Genomic DNA, 25,673 nt, shown 5'->3' with positions numbered 1-25,673 from the left:
AGGAAGAAAAAGGGTAAAAAGGAATGTTAAGGTTTGAAAATGCCGCCCTGCAGATCTGTCCCTTTATATGTGGTTCCAAAAATGACGTCCACCTGTAGCGCCGCAGCTGCTGCGTGAATTGCTAATAAAATCACTAGACACAGACTCTATTAAAAAACAAGTATTTTTTGCTTGCAAGTGCATATCATTCTATCCAAGCAAGTCTCCTCTCTATATGTAGAAGCATCCCTCCGTCCCGGGTGGTGCCTGCTGGTGCGCCGCCCCCTTTCAAAATGTATTTTTTTATCCATTTTCCTTTCCCTTTTGCCCGCATCTGCCCTGCCCCGACACGATCCGTGGTCCCCGCTACGAGCGGGAAAACAATAGACTTGTTGACCGCAGTAAGTTATCACAACACCGTAAGAACTTGATGTTTCAACTGCGGTAATCTATTTCAGTAGACCTCTAGACAGAGTTATCTTTGGATCCAGATATGTACTAGGCGCGACAGTGAAAAAGTGACACAGTTTGCGTAGGGAAATTGATACTATCCTTGGTTTAATGTGCGCCTGGACCAATGCGCAACTTCCCGAGTACACATTACTAACAGACACGGCGCAGCTATCCTGTCCGATGTTGAATGTCGCAAATCTCATCTGTAGAACAAAAAGAAGCAGGAGATTTTCAGGGATGAAAATATGCTAAATTGTGGCGATCCAGCAATTCATCGTTTACCGGTATTTTCATATCAAGAAAATCGAAGAAGGTTGTACATTTAATCAGGTAAAGATCGGTACCAAGTGATATACTAAAATTATGAATAATAGAGAAATTGATTACGACGGCGCTGTGCGTACGCGTTGACAGTGGGCAATGCATAACTGTACGCCTTGAATGGTGAAACATTTCAGATTCCCAGATCGGGTAACACGGCCTCCGACGATCCTTACTTTCCTTCCTTCCGTGCTCATTCTCGGCAAGAGCTGCCATGTTTTGTACGTCGTTACAAAATGGCCGACAGCGACATTAGGACCTTGACAAGCTTCGATTTTGAGCTTACAGAGCCGGAGGAGGCAGAAGAGAAACTGCTGTCGAAACTCTTCACAAAGTTCAAAACTGCCATGTCAGGGTCTCAAGACCCGTTAAACGATGTATCCACGCCAGCGCTAAAGAGCCAAGCATCCAGTAGCTCAATCGATGGCTATACCGGCGAACCTGCGGGATCTTCATCCTTGCTACAAGGCGCAAAAAGACAAATCTATGTCACATCCCCTACGCCGCCGGCTTCGTGTAAAGATTCAGTCGTCGTCAACTTTCCGTCGTCCTCTAGTATTCACAGCACAACAACTATCACAAATAGCTCATCATCAGCATCGATAGCTGCAGTGGCAGCAGCTGTTAATCAAGAAGCAGAGGAACATGCTCCAGTCACCCGACATTCACAGGATAATCAGCCGCCACCTGCTGCTGACGATAGCCTGCCTCTCAGTGTGCCTATCTATCGGCCTCCATCCGCCGACAGCGACACCCAGTCTGTGGCAACTACTTTTTCCATATCCACGTCGCATTCTCTCAGCCGCATAATTGCTCGGTTGCGAGGACAAAAGTCAGACAAGGAATTTTGGATGCCAGATGAACAATGCAAAGAATGCTACAAATGTCACAAGCCTTTCAACGTCTTGCGAAGAAGGCACCATTGCAGAATATGTGGTAAAAAATATAAGGCGATCTGAATACTCTATTGAATACTATGCTTAAAAATTGAGATATTCTAGGACAAATATTTTGCGGCAAATGCGCATCGCATACGATCTCGGGCAAGTTATACAAGCAGAAGGGTGAAGTGCGAGTCTGCAACTTTTGCTATCGAGAGCATTTGATGGGCCACACTGCGGACGCCATGTCTTCGACTTCAGTAGTTCGCCAGCCGGAAGAGGATGTATCCAACGATAATCAATACCAAGCAGTTATACCGTCTCAGCCTCCACCAATCGCAGCTCCAAAAATGCAGATACCCACAGCTGCTGTAAAGCAGTCTCAGAGCCAGTATGGACATTCTACTACCGTCGCAGTCGAACTTTTAGCATCAGACTCGAGCCGGTACCTTGGATCGTCTGCTGAAAAGACCACAGGAAATTCGTCCCGTTCCGGATCAATATCAGCAGGTAATGGAAACGAGATCGAGGCATCTAATTCTCCTGCTGCTGAAGGCAGCTTTAGCAAACGACTTTTGGATGCTGGTTCCTCCTTCCTGAAATCGCGACCACGATCTACCACACTTTCCTCCATGACGGCAGATGACATTCGATTTACGAATAGTCCGACGGCACCTCTTCGTGGCAACTCGGCAACGAACTCATTAACAACGGGACGAGGAGGAGGAACTCTCGTGACAGAAGGCGTGCTATCTCCATTCATCGGACGAGACGACGACGAGGAAGAAATAAAAAATGATATGCTGCAGGAATTCTGGAGTCGATCATCTTCGAGCATCCCGGGAGGAGGGTCATCCTTACGTATACCTTCAAGTGGATCAAACAACTCACAAGGCGTTTTAGCAGCCAATGGTCGCCGTCAATCAGCAGGTAGCGACGATGAAGCATATGATTTCCGACTAAGAGATAAACGCACGGAAGAACTACGTGGACAGTCCAATCCAGAACGGTCTGTATCGTTCCGTAGACAGAGCATTGGAGGCAGTAAAAAGGGGCGAGCAGCATTTCGGCAAAAAGGTATGCATATATCGACAACGAATCTGCCGAAATCGGAATTCTTGCAAAGTGAAGGATGGTCGCCAAGTCCTTTCCTTTCACCTCTGGAGGATAGATACGCTCTCAATCCTTTGGACCATGCCATCAAAAATCGATTGCTGACACCTCGGCACCGACGGATATCAGCGCCACCACCCAATGTTGAACTTAGCTACGGCGCTGTCATGCACGCTCGAAAAATGCTGAAACAGCTTATGGCGGATGAGAGCTTTTCGGCTTTGTCGGCGCAAGAGAAGACGCAATGGGAGGACATCATCATGAAACTCTTGCTCAAAGTAACGGACAACGTACGACCGGACGTGCGCTCAGGGGACGATATGGATATCCGACATTACGTAAAGATTAAGAAGATCCCAGGTGGACTACCAACCGATAGCTTCTACGTCAAAGGTGTCATGTGCTCCAAGAACGTAGCACACAAAGCAATGGTCCGTAATATCTCGCAGCCGAGGATACTGATACTACTTTTCTCGCTTGACTATTCGCGCGTTGAGATGGAGAATCAGCTAATGTCTATCGAACCGATGATTGCGCAGGAACGGGAACATATTAAGAAATTGGTGGCGCGCATTGCTGCTTTGCGACCATCGCTACTGCTTGTCAAATCGACGGTATCTCGTTTGGCTCTGGAGTTCCTCCTAGAGAAGAATATTCCTGTAATCCACAATGTCAAGTACAGCGTCATACAAGCTGTAGCACGTTGTACCCGTGCAAGCATCGTGCAGTCTGTAGAGAACTTACACTCAGCAGGCTTATCGTTTGGTCAATGCGGCACATTTGAAATTCGAACAATTATCCACGATTGGTTACCGAATCGACGAAAGACGTTTCTTATCTTTGATGATTGCCAGCCGGATTTGGGAGGCACCATCGTCCTTCGAGGTGCGCAGAGCGAGACACTCCAGCTTTTGAAGCGTCTCATCGACTTTATGGTGTTCGTGGTGCATAATCTCAAGCTGGAGACTTCACTTTTACGTGACTCCTTTGCAAAGAATCGCGGCCTGGAAAGCGATGTCGAGAGAGAGCGCTCACCACTAGTGCCAGAATCCGCAGAATCGACGAGTCAAGATTCAGAGACAAAGGCGCAGGATAGTTCATTGGATGGATTTTCTAAGCTATACGAAGATACAATATTATCGGCATCACAGTTTGTGGTCTTCCCGCAGCCATACGTATTGACGCAGCTGATCGAAACGAACAACAAAATCACAGCCATGAATGCTGCTCGTAAAAGTGGCACAGTACCTTCGTCTCCAACAAAGCCGGTGATAGATATATCACAGCGGGAACCTGTTATGGACGCAGAATACGAGCATTTGGTTGCTAAGCGAAATCATCTACTTCGTGCATGGCAAGCATACCTCAAAGAAAGTGTGGATTACATTAATCCATTCTATCACCAGAACATAGTGGTGCTATATTCCAATGTCTGTACGGTGACGACAGTGCCTTGCCAAGGACCTGAAGTCCGGATGTTTGAATACTATTGCCAACCTTCTGATATGACTCTGGGTGATTACCTAGTTGAACTCTGCGAGGATGCCCTTCAGCTATGTCCTTCCCCAATGTGCGAGCATCAGGTGTTGGACCATTATCGATCTTATGCGCATGGTAGCGCCCGCATCAACGTCATGATCGAAAAGTTTCCTTGCCCGCAGCCTGGCATGTCGGATAAGCTTCTAATGTGGAGTTATTGTCGACAATGCGAAAAGCCGACGCCCGTTATACCAATGTCAGAGAATACGTACAGCTATAGTTTTGGCAAATTCCTGGAAATCTGTCTCTATCAAAAGGGTGTATATTGTCGAGCAGATATATGCCCTCACGATATTGGCGAGCATCATGTTCGATATTTTGGATACAAGGACTTTGCGGTTCGGTTCCTGTATGATCCGATCGATTTATTGGAGGTGGCAGTTCCACCTATGAAGCTATTCATACTGAGCCAAGTGCAGATCAACCAGAAAGAAGAAGATGCCAAGAACTTGCGCACCAAAACAAACAAGTTTTACCAGTCCATTGTGGAGCGTAACAAAGCATTTCCTTTTTATCTGGTAAATCCTAGCAGACTTGAACAATGCAAGACAGAATTGCAAGAAATGTCGCAGCGTTGCGACAGCGAAAAGAAGCAAGTACTGCAATACATTCAAAATGTGTATGCTACAACAAAGTCAACGGATACCTTGACCATCAACTGGACTGTAAGGACGATCCTTTATCAGCATATCGAACGTTGGGATGAAGAGTACGCGAATCTTGTGCGGGAGTATCTACAACCTGAACTGGAATTGCGAAAAATCACAGCCAATCTACGCAAGGTATTCCCTCAAGAATTACCAGAAGTCACAGGTGGAGAGAGGACAAAGAGAGCGACAGAAGTGACAGACTTGCCGCTTCTCGGAAACGAATTGGAGGATGAAGTTCGTTACGATCAAGAGTTGCTGGTACCTCGTATGTTGCCTCAACTTTTACCGTCGCCGAACAACGATAGCAAGCAAGAAGAAGATTGGAAATCGGAACAAGAAGGCCGGTCCTTATTGCGCCCCGAAGTTAAACGCCGTCTATCTCTGGAATTATTGCGTGAGTTAAGGTCCAAGTTGAGGAACGAAGACCAACCGGAAAAGTCCAGATCAGCTGTCCTGTCTACTTCAGCTGCCGCTGCCACGACTCCTTCACGTATACCTGTCTTCCTTCCAGGCAGTCATCATATCCGTACAAAAGTATCACCACCATGGAATGAATCTATTTTACAAAATGTAGTAAATAGACCATTTATGATCGATGACTCTGATCATATCTCACGGCAAAGAAACATCCCTCCACATTACCGATACAGCAGCGTATTACTGGGATCCAGCTCCAATGCAGATCGGTTGCAGCCTTCTCCTCTTGGTGCCACAAGACATAGCAGTTTGCATGTACCGTCGCGCGGTGAATCAGAAAGCAAGCGTCTGCGTAAAGCTCTAACTGCGCGAGACCGACATTTCCGCTCGCGTTTACCACGCAAAAAGACATCGATGCAGGTTTACACTCGTGTGAACGATCTAGTCAAAGAAAATATGGAAGATGAAGTTGGTGATTTGGATGACGAGCGGGAAGCGCCAATTGACTACTTTTCGCCGCTGGCGCCGTATGCAGAAAGAGTTAATGCTAATACGCGACCACCTTCTTTCTTTTCTCAACGTTATGATGGCGTGGCAGAAGCTATCACGGGCTTTGGAACGGAAATTGAGCGGCTACCTCCATTAGCCGTTGATTTACTGGATCCGCCTCATGTAAGTATGGTAGCTGGTATATCTTCTTCTGATGTGAGACCGGCACCTGAAGGAGAGGAAGCCGAAGAAGGCCAGGGACCAAGTGGCAGACGTACAACTTTGCAAGATGTCAAAGCGCAACCGGAGAAGAGTTCGTTTATGAAGACGATAACCAGCTTCCTAACAGACAGCGGTGTTGCGAACCTATTGCCACTGGAATACCCTTTGTAAGTTTTATAGGTCGTCCGGTAATCATTCAGGCGCATTTAACTGTAGCGCGATAGGCAACGATCAGAATATATATTTCCAGATTCCCCGGTTATTGTCCGTGAAGACGAGCCTAGCACCATCATTGCATATACCTTAAGCTGTCAAGATTATCTAACACACATGAATGGTGCATCTGACTCAGCCTCTGAACTGTCTTTCGACGATAATCCGAGTGTAGATCTCCATGAAACTGCGAGCGAAACTGCTACCATGGCTTCACCAGGTGATATCAAGGATATTTTGCTCAAAGAATCGGGCATCCACATCGGCTTTAGTATGTATCCAAAGAAGTATATAGTGGGAGGACGACATTTTGACTCGTATATTCCGCAGACTTTAGATCGGACAGCACTCGATTTTTCTGCAAGATTTTCTTTGTGGACCAATTTGATGCGCTTCGCCGAAATTGCGGCTGCGACGAGAGCTATATCTACTCACTTGCAAGTTGTCTAAAGTGGGACTCGTCCGGTGGCAAGTCTGGATCGGCTTTCCTAAAAACTAAGGACGATCGACTGCTGATGAAACAACTATCCCGTTTCGAATTGGATGCATTCCTCAAGTTCGCGCCGGCATATTTCCACTATATGTCTGATGCATTTTTCCGAGAAGTAAGCCATTGCTTTTGATGCTTACTCGATGTATACATATATAAACTACCTTATGATGGCATAGATGCCAACCGTGCTTGCAAAGATCTTTGGCTTCTACAGCATCGGTTTTAAGAACTCAGCTACTGGCAAATCAATGCATATGGATGTGCTGGTCATGGAAAATTTATTTTACCAGCGCAATGTCAAAAAGGTACATTATTGCCATTTTAAGGGAACGCGAAAGAAAATAGGAGGTTTGGCTGAAAATATGATTTAGATATTTGATCTCAAGGGCTCCATGCGTAATCGGCATGTACAATCCACGGGAAAGCAAGACGAAGTTCTCCTCGACGAAAATCTGGTTGAATGTAAGTTACTATATCAATGTATCAATATTTATTACAAACTAACGAATACACATAGTAATATACCAATCACCCCTTTTCATTCGCACACACTCCAAAGAAATATTACGCAGCTCACTTCACAACGACACGTTGTTCCTTGGCAACAGCAATGTTATGGATTACTCCCTACTTGTCGGCATCGATGAAGAAAGACAGGAATTAGTCGTAGGCATTGTCGGTATGTGTGCATGATCAATGGAGTCTAAGGCATCAAAAGTGCAGAACCTCAATTTGCCCATATTTACAGACTTTATCCGCACGTTTACCTGGGATAAAAAGCTAGAAAGCTGGGTGAAAGAATCCGGTATTCTAGGCGGCGGCGGTAAAGAACCGACGATTGTGTCTCCTAGACAGTACCGTATCCGGTTCCGAGAAGCAATGGAGCGGTACTTCCTCATGGTACCTGACGAGTGGTCTGTGTTTAGACAGATCCGTGCACCGTTCGCAGGACTGTATCACCATCATCAGCAACAGCATGCAGATAGTGACTAACCATCATCCATGTGTATATTTTTCAAAGGACATAATTAGGGGGCCTTTAATTAAAAGGCCTCGAAATCGCATATCTGTAAATGGTTACCTATTTGATTGTAGAGTACACACATGAATCTCAATAAATCAAAGGCATCCTTCTTTCTTTCCTTTGTTTCATTTTAATTTTTTGAAATCTACAATGCTCCTCTACTTACCTGTCGTGCTACTGACCTTAACAATGGCTGCCGCGAAGGACATTATTATCCGGAATCTCTGTTCGCACGACTTGCATGCAACCTATCAAACAAACACTGAGCCGTACGGGAAGGTCTTTCCTCTGCTTGCCAAGTCAAATAAGACGATAACGGTTGAAGATGACTGGGAAGGACGTGTTTGGGCGCAAGAATCTTGCCATCCGCCTGAAAACTGCCTGCAAGCTGGTGCGCATAATCCGGCATCACTTGCAGAATTCAAAATGTCTGGAGCGAATAACGTGGATTACTATGACATTTCATTTGTTGATGGATACAACCTACCACTCCGTGTAGAGCCCACAAAACTCGAACAGGATCACACTGTATCAAGCGACCCGCGACACTGTCGAGCCACGTACTGTAGTAGTATGCCTGATTGCCCCGCGGATCTCCGGTTCCAAGAGGGCAAAACCTGGACTGCTTGTCAAAGCGCGTGTTCAAGATATCGTCAAGACGAGTATTGCTGCACCGGCGCACACAGCACCCCAGAGACATGTACTAGCAACCATTTTTCCCGAGCTATCAAAGCTGTCTGCTCTGACGTATATACTTATGCATTCGATGATGCATTTAGCGTGTACGCCTGTCATGCACCATCTTACATTGTCAGCTTTTGTCCATAATACATTGATTTTTTACGCCAAAGCAATAATAATCTCACGATGTATTAAGTGCGTTTTGGATGGGAGGATATACACGCGCTTTTTATATGCACGCTGTTTTCAATCGGTTATTGCTTTTGCAATCAAAGAATTCCTTCACCGTCCCATTTATTCATATTTTAGTGTCGTTATGCTATCGACGTTTACTAGTATGCAGCAAACCGTCAAGGAAAACATTGCATAAAGCTGTGGAAGTACACCGCGTTGATGTCTCTACAAAGTAGCTGGAGTTTAAAAATTTGGCAGATTTTGTCAAGAGGTTTCGAATTGCATCTGGGCCAGCTGACAAAATGTTTTTGCGGCCTGTGTTGACGAAAGCGAGGTCGTTGCACCGATGTTTCTCTACAGTCGATGCAAGCGAAATTAAAAAGTTCAGCGAGAAAGCAGCCGAGTGGTGGGATCCCGATGGCGAGTTTGGCATGCTGCAAATCATGAATCCTGCACGTGTAAGTTACGTGCGCAAGCAGCTTGGAGTCGACCCGGAGTCTTCCAAGCCGTTCCAAGGCTTAAATATGCTCGATATAGGTTGCGGTGGCGGGTTCTTATCAGAGGTAAATGGAATAAGGAATGAGGCTCGACGAATTTATTGTGCTAATATCTGAATAAAGTCATTGACGCGACTTGGTGCAAACGTTGTGGGTGCCGACGCATCTTCTGACAATATCAAAACAGCTCAAGTGCATGCACGCCAAGATCCGCGGTTGTGGCGAGGACCTGGCAAACTCGAATACCGAAATACAACTGCTGGTAAGCAGCAACAGCAGCGGCATACATCTCAGCGTTGCTGTAAAATGCATGACTTACAGAGACATATTCTCTAGAGGAACTCGTAAAGGAGAAAAAAGAAGCCTTTGATGCGGTGATGGCCATGGAGATTATTGAGCATGTTAGCAACCCTATGCAATTCTTACACACCTGTGCCGATTTGGTGAAACCTGGAGGACACTTGTTCATGTCGACGATGTCACGAACGGTCACATCTTACTTGCTCACCGTCTTCCTCGCCGAAGATATTCTTCGACTGGTCCACCGCGGAACGCACGATTGGTCAAAATATATAACTACTCGAGAACTCAAAAGCGGCGTTGAATCTCTCGGCGCAGAGTGGAGTGTGCAGGATGTGCGTGGAATCTACTGGGATCCTTTGAAACGTAAATGGTGGATTTCAGATACTAGCGACGCGACACCTTGCGGCATAGAATCTTTTGAAGTCAATTACTTTTTAACAGCAAAGAAACATTAGGTCATGCATCATTATTTTCTACTTGTCTATCGTTTGCAACATCGCGGAATCGATTGATAGCCTTGATTACACCTACTACGGTGCGTAACTTTTGCCCAGGTTGCAAGTTTTCCCAAACTGTTTCAAGCAAACCAACGTTGGAAGGTGATTGATTGGCGAGCCACTTGTCTTTCAAAGCTTCGGAAGCTGTTGGTCGTTTGCTCGGATCCAATGTCAATAAACGGCGCACAAAGTCTTTGGCTGTAGGAGCGTATCAGCAAATTGTTTCACAATGGAGAATGCCTAAGAATTATTTTACTTGCCATCCACTGTTATGTTGCGCCAATACCGTTCATGGAACTGATATCTTCCATTTGTTACTTCGTTGATTAGCTCAGGCATATCCTCTGCCTGGAAAGGTTGGTAACCACAGAGTCTGGGTTGCAACAAAGGAACTGGTCAACAACTAGATGTATCTTCTTATCCTATCTTGAAAATACCTACAGAGTATACGCGATTACACTGGATGAACACGCACAATGCCGTTAAAACGAAATCAACGTGATCTACGCTGTGTCTACCCAATTGTATTTACCCAGCGCTCCAAATATCTATCGCCGAACCATATCCCTTTTTTAAAAAGACTTCTGGAGCAACATATCCCGGCGAACCGCACACAGTATGCAATGGTAAGTTATCTCCGTCCAGCTTCGCGATACTATGTATAAAATACTCTTGTCAGCAAATGGCGGAGGATGTTGCCAAGCGCACTGACCCAAAATCACAAATTAAAAGCTCGGCATCAGGATCTTGGCTTTTGAAGAGAAGATTCTCAGGCTTCAAATCTTTTGCATTTAGAAAATAAGTGGATATCCCTCGTCCGGCGATGCAGATGTTGTTACCTCTGTGAATGATCTTGTGGTTATGTAAATACTCCAGACCGCATAGGATGGAGCGCACAACATTAGCAGCGTCGTTCTCGGTAAGTTTGCCCCGTTCAAATAGACGTTCGAACAGTTCGCCACCCGTCGCTCTAAATGAAGAGTATGAGTTCAAGAATGCACGAATATAGGGAGCATTTGTAACTTGCAATTCGAAAACGAGGTAGAATTTTTCTCTAACGATGAAAGGTAAGATAGAACCTACAGTCAGTTCCTGATCCGACTGTGAATGAAAAAGGGCCTACCGAGACTCAAACCAGTCATACAGCTTTACAATATTTGGATGTTCTAGACCTTGAAGCATCTTCACTTCTGCGTAAACCATGCCCTGACGATCTTTGACATTGCGTTTTGGAATGATCTTGATTGCGACCTCTCGGCCGTCAGATATTCGAGTAGCCCTTTTTACTGATCCGAAAGCGCCACTTCCTAATATCCGCAGCCTTTAGACATTGAATAAAGGATATTGCAAACACACACGAACTCACGACACTAACCTAGCACGTTACCAAATCTGTAGCATCTTTTCTTTTCATATGATTTGGGTGCAAATCCATTAACAAGTGTATCAAGTGCGGTAAGAATGCCCATCTGAGAATTCAAGGAATAAAGGAAAGAGAAACCAGAGAACAATCCAATAGGGAGAAGAAAAAATAAAGCGCCAGTGTCATATGCATGAACGCTGCAACTGCACATGAAATAACTTCCAGGCCACCCAATGGATGTTTCCATTTGCGCCCGGAATATGCAGTTGCTTACAGTATGTATCACGTTCAGCTTCACCGATATAGCAATGGATGACGATCAAGATACACATCCATGTTAATGGTCCAGATCGTCCACCTCAGCAGTGCTAGCATCATATAGACAACAATGCTCGATTCTTAAAATTCTGTGATCTTCTTCTTTTTTATATCTAAGGAATGTCCCGATCTTGTGCAAGTAGTATCGAATTCTTTTTCATTTGCATCATATTACATATTTTTTGACATTTCGGTCTTTTATAGTATCGACTATTCTGTGGTGTTTCAGAAAGTCGACATGGAAGTTAAAGATCAATCTTCCTCTTGAAAGAAAACTACAGCGAAGCCGGTAGAATCGCACAACGCTGAATATGTACTTCCGTGAAGAGAAAAAATTTTCCGCTGCGCCGATCCAAGACTTAAACACCCAGATCCATATTTAAACTTGTGGTACTATGGGTACCAACATCAATGCAAGAAATGATTATACCTGTCACGATTAAACGAAACGGATATCTCTAGGAATTTGAATGGGAACGCTTTATTTACATTGCAATATGCTTTTAATTGGTATACATGAAAATGGAGATTCTCTTGGTTTTCACTTTAGAGTTTCCTGGATCGTATCCTCGGCAACATCCATCCGCTCGAGCACAGGTAGAATTGCCTCCCACTGCGATATTCCCTATTTGAACCATATGAGTATTTCTGATAAATGCAAGATTAGCTAGTAACTAGCTCACATTAGAATAGAACTCTATGCGGCTGTCAGCATATGCACTTAGACTCTGTTTGAGTTCCGCTGTCTTGGATCGCTGGAAAAATTCATATTCTTCAGTCATTTGCGTAGAAAAACCGTTCGTAATATCGCTTGTTCGTGCTACTTCGGTTTCCAGCTGCGAAAAAGATGCTGTTAGATCTCTTTGCTCGGACATTACTATTTTCCTACCTACCTCTTGTATCTTGGTATCCAACTCGGCAATCTTGACTGGGTTGACGCCTACTCTCTCTCGCTCCTCAATTGCCCGCTGTAAAAATTTGGAGAGCTCTTCAAAGTCGATCTGGCTCTCATCCCGTTTCTGCAATGTTTGCTATTTTTTAACATTAGTGTAAATGTCTTGACATTATCAGCTTCGCCAAGTCATTGTATACCTTGACTGCAGCGCAGTAAGCCAATAACTCATGAATATCATTCATAAACAGAATATTTTCTTTCCTGGTCTTGACTATTGTTAGTAAACTCGACATGGATATCATTTTGGCATTCTCTCACCATGTCCTTCATTGATTTCGCATAAGACTCTGTTGTCTCTGCAAACTGTCGCAGCGGTAGACCAATATCGGATTCCATTGCTGATATCTCACGAACACTCCATGCAAAATTCTTGTAATCCTGTACGAGATCTGCGACGGAGTGGAGTCAGTGAGCGACAATCTTTCAAGAAATCGTGTAAGATCGTACCCTCTTGGCGACTGCTTATCCGAGAGTATAGTTTTTCAATGTGCTTGAGGTTATCTTCAAATTTATCGACATAATCCTTCATATCCAAAAACCTCTGATCTGGTTTTTGAATCTTGCTAAATGCGTTCATCAATGCATCTCCAAATGATTCTAACAAAGACCCTGTATCAGGAAATCGTGCTTCATGCACCCGTTTGTCGTTTTGCTATGTAGATTGGGATTATGAATCAGCGGCTCTTGTACTGATTCAGGGTACAACTCACAAAATCCACTGACTCCAAAAATATACGAGTGCACTGCGATGCTTGTAGATACGGATGAGACGATACGCGATCCAAAAACCATTGCAGACTGGTTGCATAAAACACGCAAAAAGGATCAGAATATCATTACCGTTATCCATGCTGATTTGAGATGTTACCCTAGTCGTCGCTTTTCTATGAATTGTTCGTCAAACCGCCCACCATTCACGTAGCCTAGATTGCATATTCTTTGATCAATAGCAGGGGTTGGTTATTCGCACCCAACAAAGATATATCGTACCGATCCGATTTTTCTCCGGGAGAGGCGGCACGACGCACGCTGGATATTCAAGCAAAAGTGCCCGATGGAGCCAGACGAAATCCTGGAAACGTCGGCGAACAGGCCTAGGTGTAGTTGAGGAAAACGTCTCCACGTTGGTCTGCGACTGGCAGTGTCAGCGCAGTCTGATAAGAGGGCTGTTTACATATACTCAATAGACTGACCTCGGTGGTTATCAGATAGGTGATATACGACCCTACTCCTAAACTGCCAGCCTGTTTCTGTGGATCGCTAACACGAATGGTCATGTACCGTCCGTGAGCATTGCGCTGTTGTGGTTGGTCGCCATTGCTGTCGCTGTATTCTACAGGTATCGAGGGTGACGTTGGTGCCTGCTCAAACGACTAGTTCTTCCTGATAAGCGCAAACTCTTATACTTTTTCTTTTTCTCTCTTTCAATCGCATTTGCGTTTGACTGGCTACCTCATTCCTAGGAGACGATGCAAAAGGATTCTCGTCGAATGGCGATGAGAACCCATTGGGCGAAGCTGCCCAGTCATTGGCAAACATATTGACAAAAGGAAAAAGGTGGGGATTCAATCAAGTTTATCATCATTTAATAGCTGCTCCAAAGCATTTTTCTCGTTAAAGAGCTCGTGTTTTTTTCCAGCTAGCAGATGTTTTGTACATCCACAGATATTACATTGAGTAACAGTGGCGGTCTGCGGTCGAGCTGTTTGCCAATGTTAGCAACTACCCTTTGTACCTTTTCAGGAGCAAACGATTACTTACATGTAATGCGCACAGATGCAGTTCTGCCGGGTATCAAAGTTGTGTCACATCGTTTACACACGGATCTCTTGATACTTGGATCACTGTAAAACAGAATTATTAAGTACTTGACAACAAAGGTGTTGAAAAATAACTTTCTGTAATTACACTCGTGACACAAGCTTCCTACTAATTTTCTTCATCGTGTTGTTGTAATATCGTCCTAAAGGAGCAAGTGACCCCTTGGGATCGCCTTGCCACACATGCTTCGATCGTGATGGTTGTCGCTGGCTATCGTTTGAATTATGTTCAACAATCGTTGTCATTAAGACTGCCGCCTGATGAAGAAAGTTCATGCGTTGGTACGCCTGCAAATGTTGTTGACTGGGACCGTCCTTGGCATTCTTCTTCTTGCCCATTGAATCGGCACAGAGTTGGAAAGTAAAAAGCACACTCAGCAAATAACTTTCAAGACCGTAGACAAACAAGTCACAAAACTAAGCATGTATATGTATATATTTTTACATCTATGCTGCACAGAATAAGAACCAAGATGTCTAGGGAAGAACAATGTACTTTTGAAGGTGCTCGGGGATAGCGGTATCGAGCTTCTTAGATTCCAACCATTTGCGGCCTGGATAAAGGTAAAAAGGTAAATTTGTCAGTTTGATCAATCCCAGCAGGTAACAATGCAGCAGTGTGCAAAACTTACTGAACAATCGAGATTGGTATCTGTAGGCGCCATCAGCAAGAATGGTAACAACCTTTTTGCCCTTGCCGAGTTCCTTGGCAACCTTGGTAGCAGCCACCACATTCAACGCGGAGCTGGCGCCGACATAAATACCCTCCTCGTCAAGCAATCTGTACAACATACTGATGGATTCCTCATCAGGAATACGGAACGAGCCATCGACCAGATCGACATCCTGCGCCATGTTATCCGTGATACGACCCTGACCGATACCCTCGGTGATAGATCCTCCTTCGCGCTCGAAGAGTTTGCCACCGCTCTGGAAGTAGCTGTGCAAGACAGATCCGGGAGGATCAGCAACGTAGATTTTGACGTTACTGTTCTTGGTCTTCAAGAAGCGAGCAGTGCCGGCGAGCGTACCAGCAGTACCAGTGGCGCATGTAAAGGCGTCAACAGTGCCCTCAGTCTGCTCCCAAATCTCCGGACCAGTTGTCTCGATATGTGCACGGCGGTTGGCAATGTTGTCGAATTGGTTGGTCCACACTGCATTTTCTAAGTTTTCGGCGTGGCGACGTGCCTGATGGTTGTAGTTTTGCGGGTTGTCGAAGGCGACAGCAGGGACCGGGTATACCTCTGCACCCAACATGCGCAGCAGATCGATCTTCTCTTGAGACTAGATACAACCTAAACGTCAATTGCATAATCCTATTTTGCATCCAGACGGCAAGGCCGTACCTGAGTGTTTGGCATGTAAATCACGCACTTGTAGCCCTTTGCACGGCAGACGTGAGCCAAGCCAATACCAGTGTTGCCAGCGGTACCCTCAACAACAGTGCCTCCTGGACGGATAAGACCCTTCTCTTCGGCATCTTTGACGACATACAAGGCAGCACGGTCCTTGACGGAACCACCGGGGTTCATAAATTCAGCCTTTGCAAGGATCTCAGAGCCAGTCTCCTCGCTGAGACGGTTCAAGCGGATCTATTCCGGCATGCATTGATCTCGCAAGTTCTATCTGCCTATCTCTAGATATACTTACGAGAGGTGTGTTTCCAATGGCGCCAATGAAACCGTTGGTGATCTAAAGAATGAATCGCTTTAGCTTGCTTTCGGACGTAAGCCAGGTAAGCCTCAAAGGAACTTACTCCAGGACGGACGCCAGGGTGTACAGTGGAATACGCTCGAGCAAATGCACGGAGAGGGTTCATTTCAAGTGTGGGGAAAAAGGTTTAAGTCGGTGCCTGTCAGAAGGAGCGCACACACCTCTTGAGGAAACCCCGATGACACACAAGCACGCAATTGCACTTGCTGACCAATCCCGCGCCGGCGACAGTCTGATGTATAGATCGATTTGTCCCAGCAGGATGTCTGCTAAGAAATCTTGAGGTATGTACTGAAATTATCAAATTACAAGCAGCTATAATGCGTGTCCTTATATGCTACAAGTGAAGTCCTTATGCCTTGCTCTTGCTCTTTCCGCTCCAAGTGCTACTATAGATAATGCATCAAGAAACTCGAAAAGGATAATGTAAATGAATTATTCGTCATCATTGAACAAGAACATGGTACACAGAACGAATTTAATAATAGTTTTGGCGCAGCCATTCTTCGGGATCCTCGATGCCCACCAAGTCTTCAACTGCTTCGAGCAAAGCTTGCAGCTCCGTGACAAAGGTAGCGCTGAGCACAACGTAGGTAGTATATGGAAGGAACGATGGATTGTTGATATCCTCAATACGAAGTCGAATGTTGCGTTCGAGTGCTCTGCTGAACCGCTCTCGAGCTTCACCAGGTGCAATCAGATACGGCGGCAACGCCATTTTCGCGGACAAGGTAGCGGATAAAAGTTTAAGTGTTGTCATGATAGATGCAAGCTAAAGTGACCAAGCGTTGATAGTGTTAATGCGCATGCAAAGTATACAATAAGCTTTTGTGTCCTTACGTAATCTCTACGCTCGCTTGTAAGAGTCGAGGCAATCTGTTGTCTCCAGGGTCCAGTGATATCATGAATGACATGCCCCTTTTTTGATCCACTCGTTTAGAAAAAAGAGACATGAATCTTTTCTTTTTTCCAAGTACTCACCATGTCAAACACCAGATCGGCCATGTTGTCCACTTTTTCAAGGATCGTCTCGTAGCTCTCCTTTGGGAACCGGCCTCGAAGCGGGGGCTCGAAAACAGCAAGCTTGTGGAAACTGCGTTCGTCCGCAACTTGTCGTCGAATATTGAGTGCAAGTTTCCGGAAACCTTTAGCCTGCTGCGCAGTTGCCTCTTGATAAGCCAGATTGGGTTGTACCATATGGACCGCAAGGATACCATATAATTTGCCAATATCGCGGATGGTCTGAGACAAACGCTTTCTTAATTCAACGCGCCCTGTAACTGGGTAAGGGATCAATGATAGGATAGCACACGCAGCGACACCAATCACGACAAGCAGCATTCTCTGTAAAGATATTGTTAATTTAAATAGCGTTCTTGATAAACTCTATCTCCGCATTTACCTTGCCAGCAAGGGTCCACACTGGATCATTGCCTTCAACTGCACCAACTACGTAGTTATGCTCATAGATAACCACCTAGTCATCCAATTAGCAATGTCATTTCTTTTTTTAGTTCTTTCCTTCTGCTTTTGTTACCAGTAAGATAGTAATAACGGTCATGATGGACAACACTCTTAGAGTGGGTTTTACAGCCATAAGATAGAAAAAGATGACAAAGACGACGAACATGACAACTGCGATACCGTATGGGTTCCCTTGAGTCATTTCCCAAACAACGATACCGAATACGCCGCCGAATACCGTTCCAAGCAAACGCAGGAGAACTCTGTATAAACAAGTAAGCGTCATTGTTGCTATCCAGAGTTATAAAAAAAACATACGAGTATAAAAACATGCCCGTCATAGGGAACATCCACAGCGTAAGGGTGATAAGAGCCCACTGTCCACGCCATTCGTAATACCAAGCAGCGCTTTCAGGCAGATAGATAGGCAACGCCAACAAGACAGTGCCAGCAGCCGTTTTAAACGCAAAGAACGTATCTACTTCGGCAAACCATCTCCGGATACTGTAAAGTCTGTCCCAAAATATTTGCGCTGCAGTGGCCGGCGGGTCAACGTCCGGATCGCGGTAGTATAGTTTTCCCGCAGGTGTCTTGACAAATGCGCTTTCCGAAGATCTTGCATTTTCCACATCCAACGCCCCTGCGTCGGTGCGTGTGTTTGTTCGCACAAGCGTCAACTCTGCACCTTGCTGGGCATAATCGCCGCTATCCCCGCCCATGTTTGTATCAATCTCACGCGATCGGAACCACTTTCGAAATGCCTTGTTGGTTGGGAACCAGATGCGGCGCTTCTGACGCTTTAGTTCGAGCTCCTTGACGAACCGCAAGAGTGCTGCCATTTTGCACGCATAAATCTTGAGATTGTATCGATACATGGATATTAGATGGAGACCGCCGTACGTTCTGGTTGCACCGATGCGATGATGAAGCTTCAGCAAATTCTCGACGCTTTTGCCAGCTCTGATATCTAGCTTCCCGACCAAATCCTCCAATTCTTCGGGTTCAGTACGTGTGCCTTCGTAAGCCGGACACTTGGAGGAAATAAAAAATCGCGGGAATGGCCACAAGATACTATTGAGAGGTGTGCGATTGGGAGGACCTTGAAGAGCTGACAAGCGTCCAATACATTCGCTCATCGCGTTGTAGCATGAATCAGATATCTGTTGGAATAGAAATTGCAGTTCTTGGACAGCTTCCTCCAGGGTATCTTTCTCTATTTCCCTTTGCTCTTCCGATAAATTTTCGAAAGCCGAGCTATTGGCGTTATCGAGTTCCTTTCGCAGTATTTGCGCAAGACCTACACCGTGCAGACATGCTCGCATTCCCTTAACCATGCGAGTTAAGGCACTAACGTCTTCGCCGGAGAGATGCGAGAATAAAATATCGCGACGGACAGCTCGTTTGCAATCGATCAGAAAAAGAGTGCTGTTATCCAGACTTTGGTGGAGCGTAGATAAAGTAGACTTGACAGATTCTCCAGTCGATCTCGATAGGAAGCCGTTGGAGTGAGTTTTAAAGAACGAGTTGTATCCCTCAAGAGTTCGCAGAAGCACGGTCATGTAGTTACTCATGCTATCTGCAGGCCATATCAGACCTGATACGGCAACTGCAATCCCGCCGCCTAGGGCTATGGGTATCAAAAATGCCCACTATGCATGGAGTGTTAAATTACATTCTCGCCTCAAATATATAGACATTATTTCAGGACTTACAATCACAGCTGGCTGGAAACCTTTCATAATGGATGAATCAGTCAAGCCAAACTACAAAAGGATTAGGTACACTGTGCACAGCGATCCAATTGCGTCAAACTTACGGATAACAAGATCCCCGCATTGATGCAAGCAAAATTTGCTTACGTGATGAAAACAAAGAGATTTTAGCGTGGTTCCATTGGCCTACTCCGTGTCAATAAATCATACCTCTGGTGATTTTTGTACGGATATAAGTTACGAAAAATATGCCCACAAACATGTACACGACGAGTACACCGCTAGATTTGGGTTGCACGGGTATGGGATTGTTAGGATCTCGAGCCAAATCGGCGGTGTACATTGCTACACAAGGTTTGAACGACATTTTTAGCTCTCGCTGCATTCGGAACCAGAAACAAGGACATTCTATGCATACCGAGGAAACAGTATGCCGCCGCGACGAGGGCACCGAATGTACCGTAGATAACATCCTGTTGGTCGCAAAAACTGTTTTTAGGGAAACATAGAGATATGCACGGTGGGTGACATCAACTTGCCTCGAGTACAATACCTATACGTTTGGAGAAAATGGGATAAATATTCAAGTCTGACAGAATACTCTATAAAGGGCTTACCAAAAGTACGAGAAGGGAAATAGAATACGAGTACAATAGTCGTCAACAGAGCTCCTTGGCCGATCGCTTCTCGGCAGCGATCGCTCAAGCACATGATCAACCCAATGAGCAGAGCAACTGGAGGCTTCAGAAGCTTCCGTATTTGGTCAAAGGGAGGTAGCTTTGGTAACTTTATCCGTTGAGACAATGGAGTCTTTTGTTTCTTGACATTATTTTGTATTAACTTTTCATCCGGCTGCGTGTCCTTGTCATCTTCTTTATCGTGCATTTCTGTCACGATAGAAAAAAATGTGAATGACGGCAAGGAAGATGAAAATGGGCAAACTTCCTGCCTAAAAAGAGAGCCTTGTTTCAGAACGACAATGACTGAGCTGGCCTGGTCTGCAGGAGCGAAAAGCTCAGCGGCTATGATCCCGGAAGCGGCGACCAACAACGCAGTACCGGATTATGAATGACCCGTCAAGTTTTGCATATTCACGTAGCCGGGCCGTTTCCCAGTTAATGTTTGCACTACTTTTAACTTAGATCATTAGTCACGAACAAAAAAAAAAAGGGCACCATGGTAGCAAATTGATCTGACACATCAGAAAGCGGAGATGCAACAAATGTAAGGGTGCTGTATCAGGGCTGGGATAACGAAAGACTTTGGGATGCGAGCACCTCCTTTCCCCCCGATATCTGACCGACGAATAATCCCACGGTGCATCAGAATGCCCAGGTAGGGGTGCTTATGTTCGTCGCTCTATTATTTTCAGTGTATAGTACATAGTACAATGAATTACAAAATACATATAATCTACAGTTTGGCCTTGACGGAGCCCTCGTTCTTTGCAAGCTCGCGTACTTGTCGACGGAGAATCTTTCCAGACGGGCTCTTTGGAATAGCATCCAGGAAGCGCACGCCTCCTCGCAGCTTTTTGTATCCAGTCACGTTTTTGGCAACAAAATCGGCAATGTCTTTTGCGACAGCGTCGCTGGGCTTGACGTTAGGTTGAAGAACGACGTAGGCTCTGGGAAGCTCGGTAGCTTCCTCAGTATCGTAAACGCCGACCACGCAGCAGTCAGCGATGTCAGCGCGGCTCAGCAGCAATGCTTCCAGCTCTGCAGTGAGGACAGAAGAATATTTCGTAAGAATACAAAATCACCGCTAATATGTGTATCCCAAAATTCCTTACCAGCTGGTGCTACTTGGAAACCTTTGTATTTAATCAATTCCTTGAGACGGTCAAGAATGAAGAACTCTTGGGATTTGCTGTCAAACTTGCATACGTCGCCGGTACGCATCCAGCCGTCGGCAGTGAAGGTCTTTGCATTAGCTTCAGGGTTGTTGAAGTAACCTTTCATGATGCTGGGACCTCGGACAAGCAATTCACCCTCTTGATCATCTCCCAGCTCTGAGAAATATATAATTATTAGCTGCGCGATAATCACCTCCCGTCATTCATAATACTTACCGTTACCCTGCTCATCGACAATTTTGCATTCAATATTTGGTACCAGGATACCAATGGAACCGGGAGTACCAGCACCGTCCATTCGTTGGGTAATAATTCCTAGCAAAAAAAGGCCAAAGGATATTAGAAATGCTTTCAAGACTTTTACTTAGTTCATTACTCACCACTAGTAGTTTCGGTCATACCGTAACCTTGCTTCAGCATGGCAGGCATGCGCTTGGCGATATTGTCAATGTGTTCTTTGCCTAAAGGCGCGGCACCGCATCCGAGCAAACGAACAGACGACAGGTCATATTTAGATACGATAGGATGTTTGGCCAATTGCACAGCAACTGGGGGAACAATGCTGACTAGAGTGATCTTGTACTTTTGAATAAGTTCGCACATGAGCTGGAGGTCGAAGCGAGACATGATTACGACCGGCTGGAGCTTGTGGAAAGCGTTCAAGCAGAGAACTGTGAGACCAAAGATGTGATAAAAGGGGAGGAAGCCAAGAGCAATGTCATCTGGTCGAGTAAAGTCTGGGTCCATAGCCAGCGTCAGGAGCATTTGAGCGATAAAATTGTGGTGGGTGAGCATAACACCCTTGGCCAGACCGGTAGTGCCGCTGGAGTAGCAAATAAATGCAACATCTTCCTTGCTCTTCAGACCTTGGATAGGGAAGGATACGCTTCTTGAGCCCATGATTGAGTAGAATGGCTTGATGCCATCGACTTGCTTGTCGCCAAAGAGGAAGATACGCTCACGTGGGATGCCCACCTTGGCGCATACCTTGAGCAGAACCGGCAGCAAGGCCGGCACAGTAATAAGTGCCTTGGCTTGCGAGTTCGAGATTTGATGATGGAATTCGGCTGAAATTTGCGGAAAATTTAGCATCTAGATAATTTTTTGGATTTGTAAGGGATTTTTTACCTTCGGTGTAGGCAGGGTTGCTAAAAAGAAAGAAGAGAACATGATCAGTCCACCTTGAAAGACCTCAAGGTTCATATCCATTTAACTCTTACCCTGGAGAGATGGTTGCTTTGGCGGCCAAGAGCGAAAGATATAAAACAATGTGATCGTATTGGTTCGGTGCGAAAACAGAAACAACGTCACCGTACTTCAAGCCCACATTGTCGATCCAACCTGCAGCCAGGCGGGCAGAGGTATTGCGAACTTGGGCATAGGTCAAAGAACGACCGGTGTGCCCATCAATGGTAACTTTGCGGTCTGCAGGGTAACGGGTATTAAATTGATTGGAAGAGAATAGGAACGATACAATGTCTTGGTCGGGAAGAGGGACAGGATTGAATGTAGACTTGTAAATAACCATGGCGGCTTTGTATATACTATGGTACCTGGATGCGAAAGAGTGAAAGGTTACAGCTGGGCCAAGGAATCTTTTATACCGACAGGTGGGAAAAGAACTTACATAATTGCGTTTGTTCGATTCATCATCGAGGACGAAGCGGACATTGCAAGAAAAGCGCGGGGCGGTTAATCTTTTACCATTTTAATCCTCATTACCCCATCCGAAATAACCATTAAATTGCTGGCATCAACGACTTTTAACGTATGGAGCACAGCTCCCTCAGATCCAGCTATATTAATTCTTCATCGCTATCACTGTCATGATCATTGTAGTACGAACAAAACAAAGATATGCTGTGAGAAAACAGTCGCACGACCTAGGTGCAGCACACAGTCCCTTAGCCTGTCAAGTTTAATATATGATTAAGCTCACTCAATGCGTACGGTCAATATTTCAGCCGTTGTTTGTGTGCGTGGTGCTTGACAAGTACAATTGGAAAATCTAAACATACAGATATGGAAAGCGTCATTGCAGTAACAGAAAAGGATCATGGTGAAGAATCCGCATATTATCCTTTCTCTTTGTACTTCATCTCCATTGCTGTGTGAATGGTGCTTACTAGCTCGGAAAAACGTAGAGTTGCGAAACTCGATGAGATAATTCATTGCTAATACTCGGCATGCAAATGCAATCATCGCCAGCAAACACAATATGAAACGCTTTGAGGACACCAGGAAAACAGAAATAATTAGATACGAGTGATGTGCAGAAATGTTTAGTGGATATGCTAACATGGCATTGAACTGACATCCAAATACTGTGCATTTGCACTCGTAATTTGTCATAAGAGAAGGCAAGTATGCCAATGAAACCGGATGAACTCTTGGAAGGAAGAGGTACGTCCACAATAAAGAATTACGATAAAAAACGGTGAAAAGCAGTGTTGTCATAGCTTTACACCCATTTTTATAGAGCTTTGCATTTTTTCGCTATTTATAAAAAGACACCATCGCCTAGTTTACATTGACAAAAAACCAGAATATGATATACCTAAGAAAAAAATACTATGAAGAGACGATGGTTTCAATTTCCAAAGTCGACGTATACGCTTAAAAAGCTGCATTTCTTCCAGTTCTTTGAGGAAAGTTACAAACTGCTGAGTACGCTTAGGGCTCACTAACATCAAATCCCCGCATAATTTTATACGATATTCTACGTGAGAATAATAATGACTCATCCAACCACGCAGATAAAAATGATATGAAAAGCATGGAGCTCTTTTTTCTTTTCCAAATTCTTAGAAGAAACAAGTCCTGACGGCATTAAAGGATGCTTACTTCGAGCGCAAACACATTATTTTTCGATTACGCGTCTAAAACGGACGCTTCCATGAGTCACAGTGCAGTGATAGAAAATATGTGCTGCGTATGTGAGGAATAACTACAGCGAGAGCAATGAATGCTTCTACGTATCAATTCCCTCTCACGTCTTTCTTTTCTATAACATAATGGTATGCTTAGTGGGCAGCCTGAAGAATTGCAGAATTCGACAATTTTTCCTTTTTGTCCATAAAGGGGGGATATGCAATATTTTAATCTGGACAACTGCTCTGCGTATTTCTGAGGGCAAGCATCTATTTCTTTCGTTCTTGGTTGTACTTTTTCTTTTCGTTTTACGCGATGGAGAAGAGAGATGCCCGCCTGACGATAAATACGACGGATATACCGACCTCGTCCTCAGTTGTTACGTCGCGGCACGTCCATCTGCCTGCATGGATACAAACTAGTTTACCAATTGCCACGTACTGCGCAGCTAGCATTATTATGACTGTTACCAACAAGTACGTCGTTAGCGGCGGTTTTAACATGGTTTTTCTGCTGCTCGTGGTCCAGGTACATTCTAACAGCTTTTGCGACCACTACGTGGCTCTAACTAGTTTTTCGTTTTCTCTTCATTGCTCTTAGAGCGTTGTGACCGTTGCATTTCTCCAAAGCTTCAAGTTCCTGAATTTGATTAAATTTCGCGACTTCAACGTGGATGAAGCAAAAAGGTGGCTACCTATCGTTGTTTTTCTGGTGGCGATGATATACACCGGATCCAAGGCACTGCAGTTCTTACCGATACCTGTCTATACAATATTCAAGAATTTAACAATCATCCTAATTGCATACGGAGAGCTGTTGTGGTTCGGAGGCAGTATTACAGCGTTGATGATGGTTTCTTTCGTCTTGATGGTTAGTCGCAGCCATAATATTGAATTTCCAAGTACTAACCAGGATGCGCATGCACTAGACTTTATCTTCCATCATTGCAGGATGGAACGACGTTTCTGAAGCCATCTCATCAATTGCAAACGTGTATTATAAGTCTAGCGACAATGCGGTACCCATGATGGGATACTTTTGGATGGGAGTGAACTGCTTTTCATCAGCTTCTTTTGTCTTGTACATGCGCAAAAGGATCAAGTTGACCAACTTTAAGGACTTCGATACCGTGTACTATAACAATCTTTTGTCCATACCTCTTTTGCTGATACCAAGCCTGCTTCTGGAGGACTGGTCCCACGACAATTTGATTTTAAATTTGTAAGCAAAGAACTATTCAAACTTTAGGTAGACACCTCATTGCTAACTCTTGACAAAAGCCCCGAGGAAGAACGTCAGATACGTGTTTGGGCAATGATATTCTCAGGTGCATCGGCTTTTGCCATGTCATATGCTTCAGCGTGGTGTGTGCGGACGACATCATCTACGACGTACTCTATGGTGGGCGCGCTCAACAAGTTGCCAATTGCCGTGTCTGGCATCGTCTTTTTTGGAGACCCGGCCACGTTCAGCAATGTCACTGCTATTATGATTGGTTTCATTGCTGGCATTGTCTACTCGTACGCCAAGGCCTATCCGGACAAGGCTGGATACATTGTAGCATCAAGCCAACCAAAGCTAGAGTCACCGTCGTCGTCTTCGCCATCATCGAGAATAGACGAAAAGGAATAATAATCTATATCGCTTTACATGTAT

General features: G+C 45.0%; 10 protein-coding genes across 10 annotated transcripts; 4 read left to right on the top strand and 6 right to left on the bottom strand.

The window, feature by feature from the left end:
* Positions 1–989: 989 nt before the first annotated feature.
* On the top strand, positions 990–7,763 carry VTP01DRAFT_646 (uncharacterized protein; the record flags this gene model as incomplete). Its single annotated transcript, XM_069385363.1, has 8 exons — positions 990–1,689; positions 1,755–6,231; positions 6,289–6,548; positions 6,608–6,882; positions 6,947–7,075; positions 7,142–7,232; positions 7,288–7,449; positions 7,519–7,763. The coding sequence occupies 8 exons, from the start codon at positions 990–992 to the stop codon at positions 7,761–7,763; spliced, it is 6,339 nt and encodes a 2,112-aa protein (XP_069245066.1).
* A 220-nt stretch (positions 7,764–7,983) lies between these two features.
* On the top strand, positions 7,984–8,622 carry VTP01DRAFT_645 (uncharacterized protein; the record flags this gene model as incomplete). The annotated part of the gene is made up of 1 exon (XM_069385352.1): positions 7,984–8,622. One exon carries the CDS (start codon positions 7,984–7,986, stop codon positions 8,620–8,622), a length of 639 nt encoding a protein of 212 aa, XP_069245065.1.
* A 329-nt stretch (positions 8,623–8,951) lies between these two features.
* VTP01DRAFT_644 (uncharacterized protein) lies at positions 8,952–9,904 on the top strand (the record flags this gene model as incomplete). Its single annotated transcript, XM_069385341.1, has 3 exons — positions 8,952–9,212; positions 9,270–9,408; positions 9,483–9,904. The coding sequence occupies 3 exons, from the start codon at positions 8,952–8,954 to the stop codon at positions 9,902–9,904; spliced, it is 822 nt and encodes a 273-aa protein (XP_069245064.1).
* A 1-nt stretch (position 9,905) lies between these two features.
* VTP01DRAFT_643 (uncharacterized protein) lies at positions 9,906–11,415 on the bottom strand (the record flags this gene model as incomplete). The annotated part of the gene is made up of 9 exons (XM_069385330.1): positions 9,906–10,144; positions 10,207–10,319; positions 10,388–10,405; positions 10,479–10,601; positions 10,659–10,728; positions 10,786–10,916; positions 10,974–11,000; positions 11,070–11,253; positions 11,322–11,415. 9 exons carry the CDS (start codon positions 11,413–11,415, stop codon positions 9,906–9,908), a joined length of 999 nt encoding a protein of 332 aa, XP_069245063.1.
* A 753-nt stretch (positions 11,416–12,168) lies between these two features.
* On the bottom strand, positions 12,169–14,121 carry VTP01DRAFT_642 (uncharacterized protein; the record flags this gene model as incomplete). Its single annotated transcript, XM_069385319.1, has 11 exons — positions 12,169–12,252; positions 12,311–12,463; positions 12,521–12,658; positions 12,720–12,788; positions 12,841–12,971; positions 13,030–13,234; positions 13,293–13,380; positions 13,451–13,505; positions 13,573–13,711; positions 13,776–13,955; positions 14,035–14,121. The coding sequence occupies 11 exons, from the start codon at positions 14,119–14,121 to the stop codon at positions 12,169–12,171; spliced, it is 1,329 nt and encodes a 442-aa protein (XP_069245062.1).
* A 26-nt stretch (positions 14,122–14,147) lies between these two features.
* On the bottom strand, positions 14,148–14,741 carry VTP01DRAFT_641 (uncharacterized protein; the record flags this gene model as incomplete). Its single annotated transcript, XM_069385308.1, has 3 exons — positions 14,148–14,284; positions 14,344–14,426; positions 14,491–14,741. The coding sequence occupies 3 exons, from the start codon at positions 14,739–14,741 to the stop codon at positions 14,148–14,150; spliced, it is 471 nt and encodes a 156-aa protein (XP_069245061.1).
* Positions 14,742–14,879: 138 nt separating this feature from the next.
* Positions 14,880–16,221, bottom strand: VTP01DRAFT_640 (uncharacterized protein; the record flags this gene model as incomplete). Its single annotated transcript, XM_069385297.1, has 5 exons — positions 14,880–14,956; positions 15,035–15,686; positions 15,749–15,994; positions 16,053–16,094; positions 16,159–16,221. 5 exons carry the CDS (start codon positions 16,219–16,221, stop codon positions 14,880–14,882), a joined length of 1,080 nt encoding a protein of 359 aa, XP_069245060.1.
* A 372-nt stretch (positions 16,222–16,593) lies between these two features.
* On the bottom strand, positions 16,594–20,176 carry VTP01DRAFT_639 (uncharacterized protein; the record flags this gene model as incomplete). Its single annotated transcript, XM_069385285.1, has 10 exons — positions 16,594–16,887; positions 16,956–17,033; positions 17,097–17,459; positions 17,518–17,592; positions 17,653–17,842; positions 17,898–19,228; positions 19,292–19,342; positions 19,396–19,433; positions 19,502–19,636; positions 19,909–20,176. The coding sequence occupies 10 exons, from the start codon at positions 20,174–20,176 to the stop codon at positions 16,594–16,596; spliced, it is 2,823 nt and encodes a 940-aa protein (XP_069245059.1).
* Positions 20,177–20,704: 528 nt separating this feature from the next.
* On the bottom strand, positions 20,705–22,674 carry VTP01DRAFT_638 (uncharacterized protein; the record flags this gene model as incomplete). Its single annotated transcript, XM_069385274.1, has 6 exons — positions 20,705–21,009; positions 21,084–21,302; positions 21,363–21,461; positions 21,527–22,213; positions 22,275–22,294; positions 22,367–22,674. The coding sequence occupies 6 exons, from the start codon at positions 22,672–22,674 to the stop codon at positions 20,705–20,707; spliced, it is 1,638 nt and encodes a 545-aa protein (XP_069245058.1).
* A 1,658-nt stretch (positions 22,675–24,332) lies between these two features.
* VTP01DRAFT_637 (uncharacterized protein) lies at positions 24,333–25,649 on the top strand (the record flags this gene model as incomplete). Its single annotated transcript, XM_069385263.1, has 4 exons — positions 24,333–24,545; positions 24,618–24,887; positions 24,946–25,238; positions 25,298–25,649. The coding sequence occupies 4 exons, from the start codon at positions 24,333–24,335 to the stop codon at positions 25,647–25,649; spliced, it is 1,128 nt and encodes a 375-aa protein (XP_069245057.1).
* Between the last annotated feature and the right edge of the window lie 24 nt (positions 25,650–25,673).

This window comes from Rhizomucor pusillus, assembly GCF_041956525.1.
Source record: "Rhizomucor pusillus strain CBS 183.67 unplaced genomic scaffold VTP01scaffold_1, whole genome shotgun sequence".
Lineage (NCBI taxonomy): Eukaryota > Fungi > Mucoromycota > Mucoromycetes > Mucorales > Lichtheimiaceae > Rhizomucor > Rhizomucor pusillus.
This window is presented reverse-complemented; position numbering and strand designations above follow the sequence as displayed.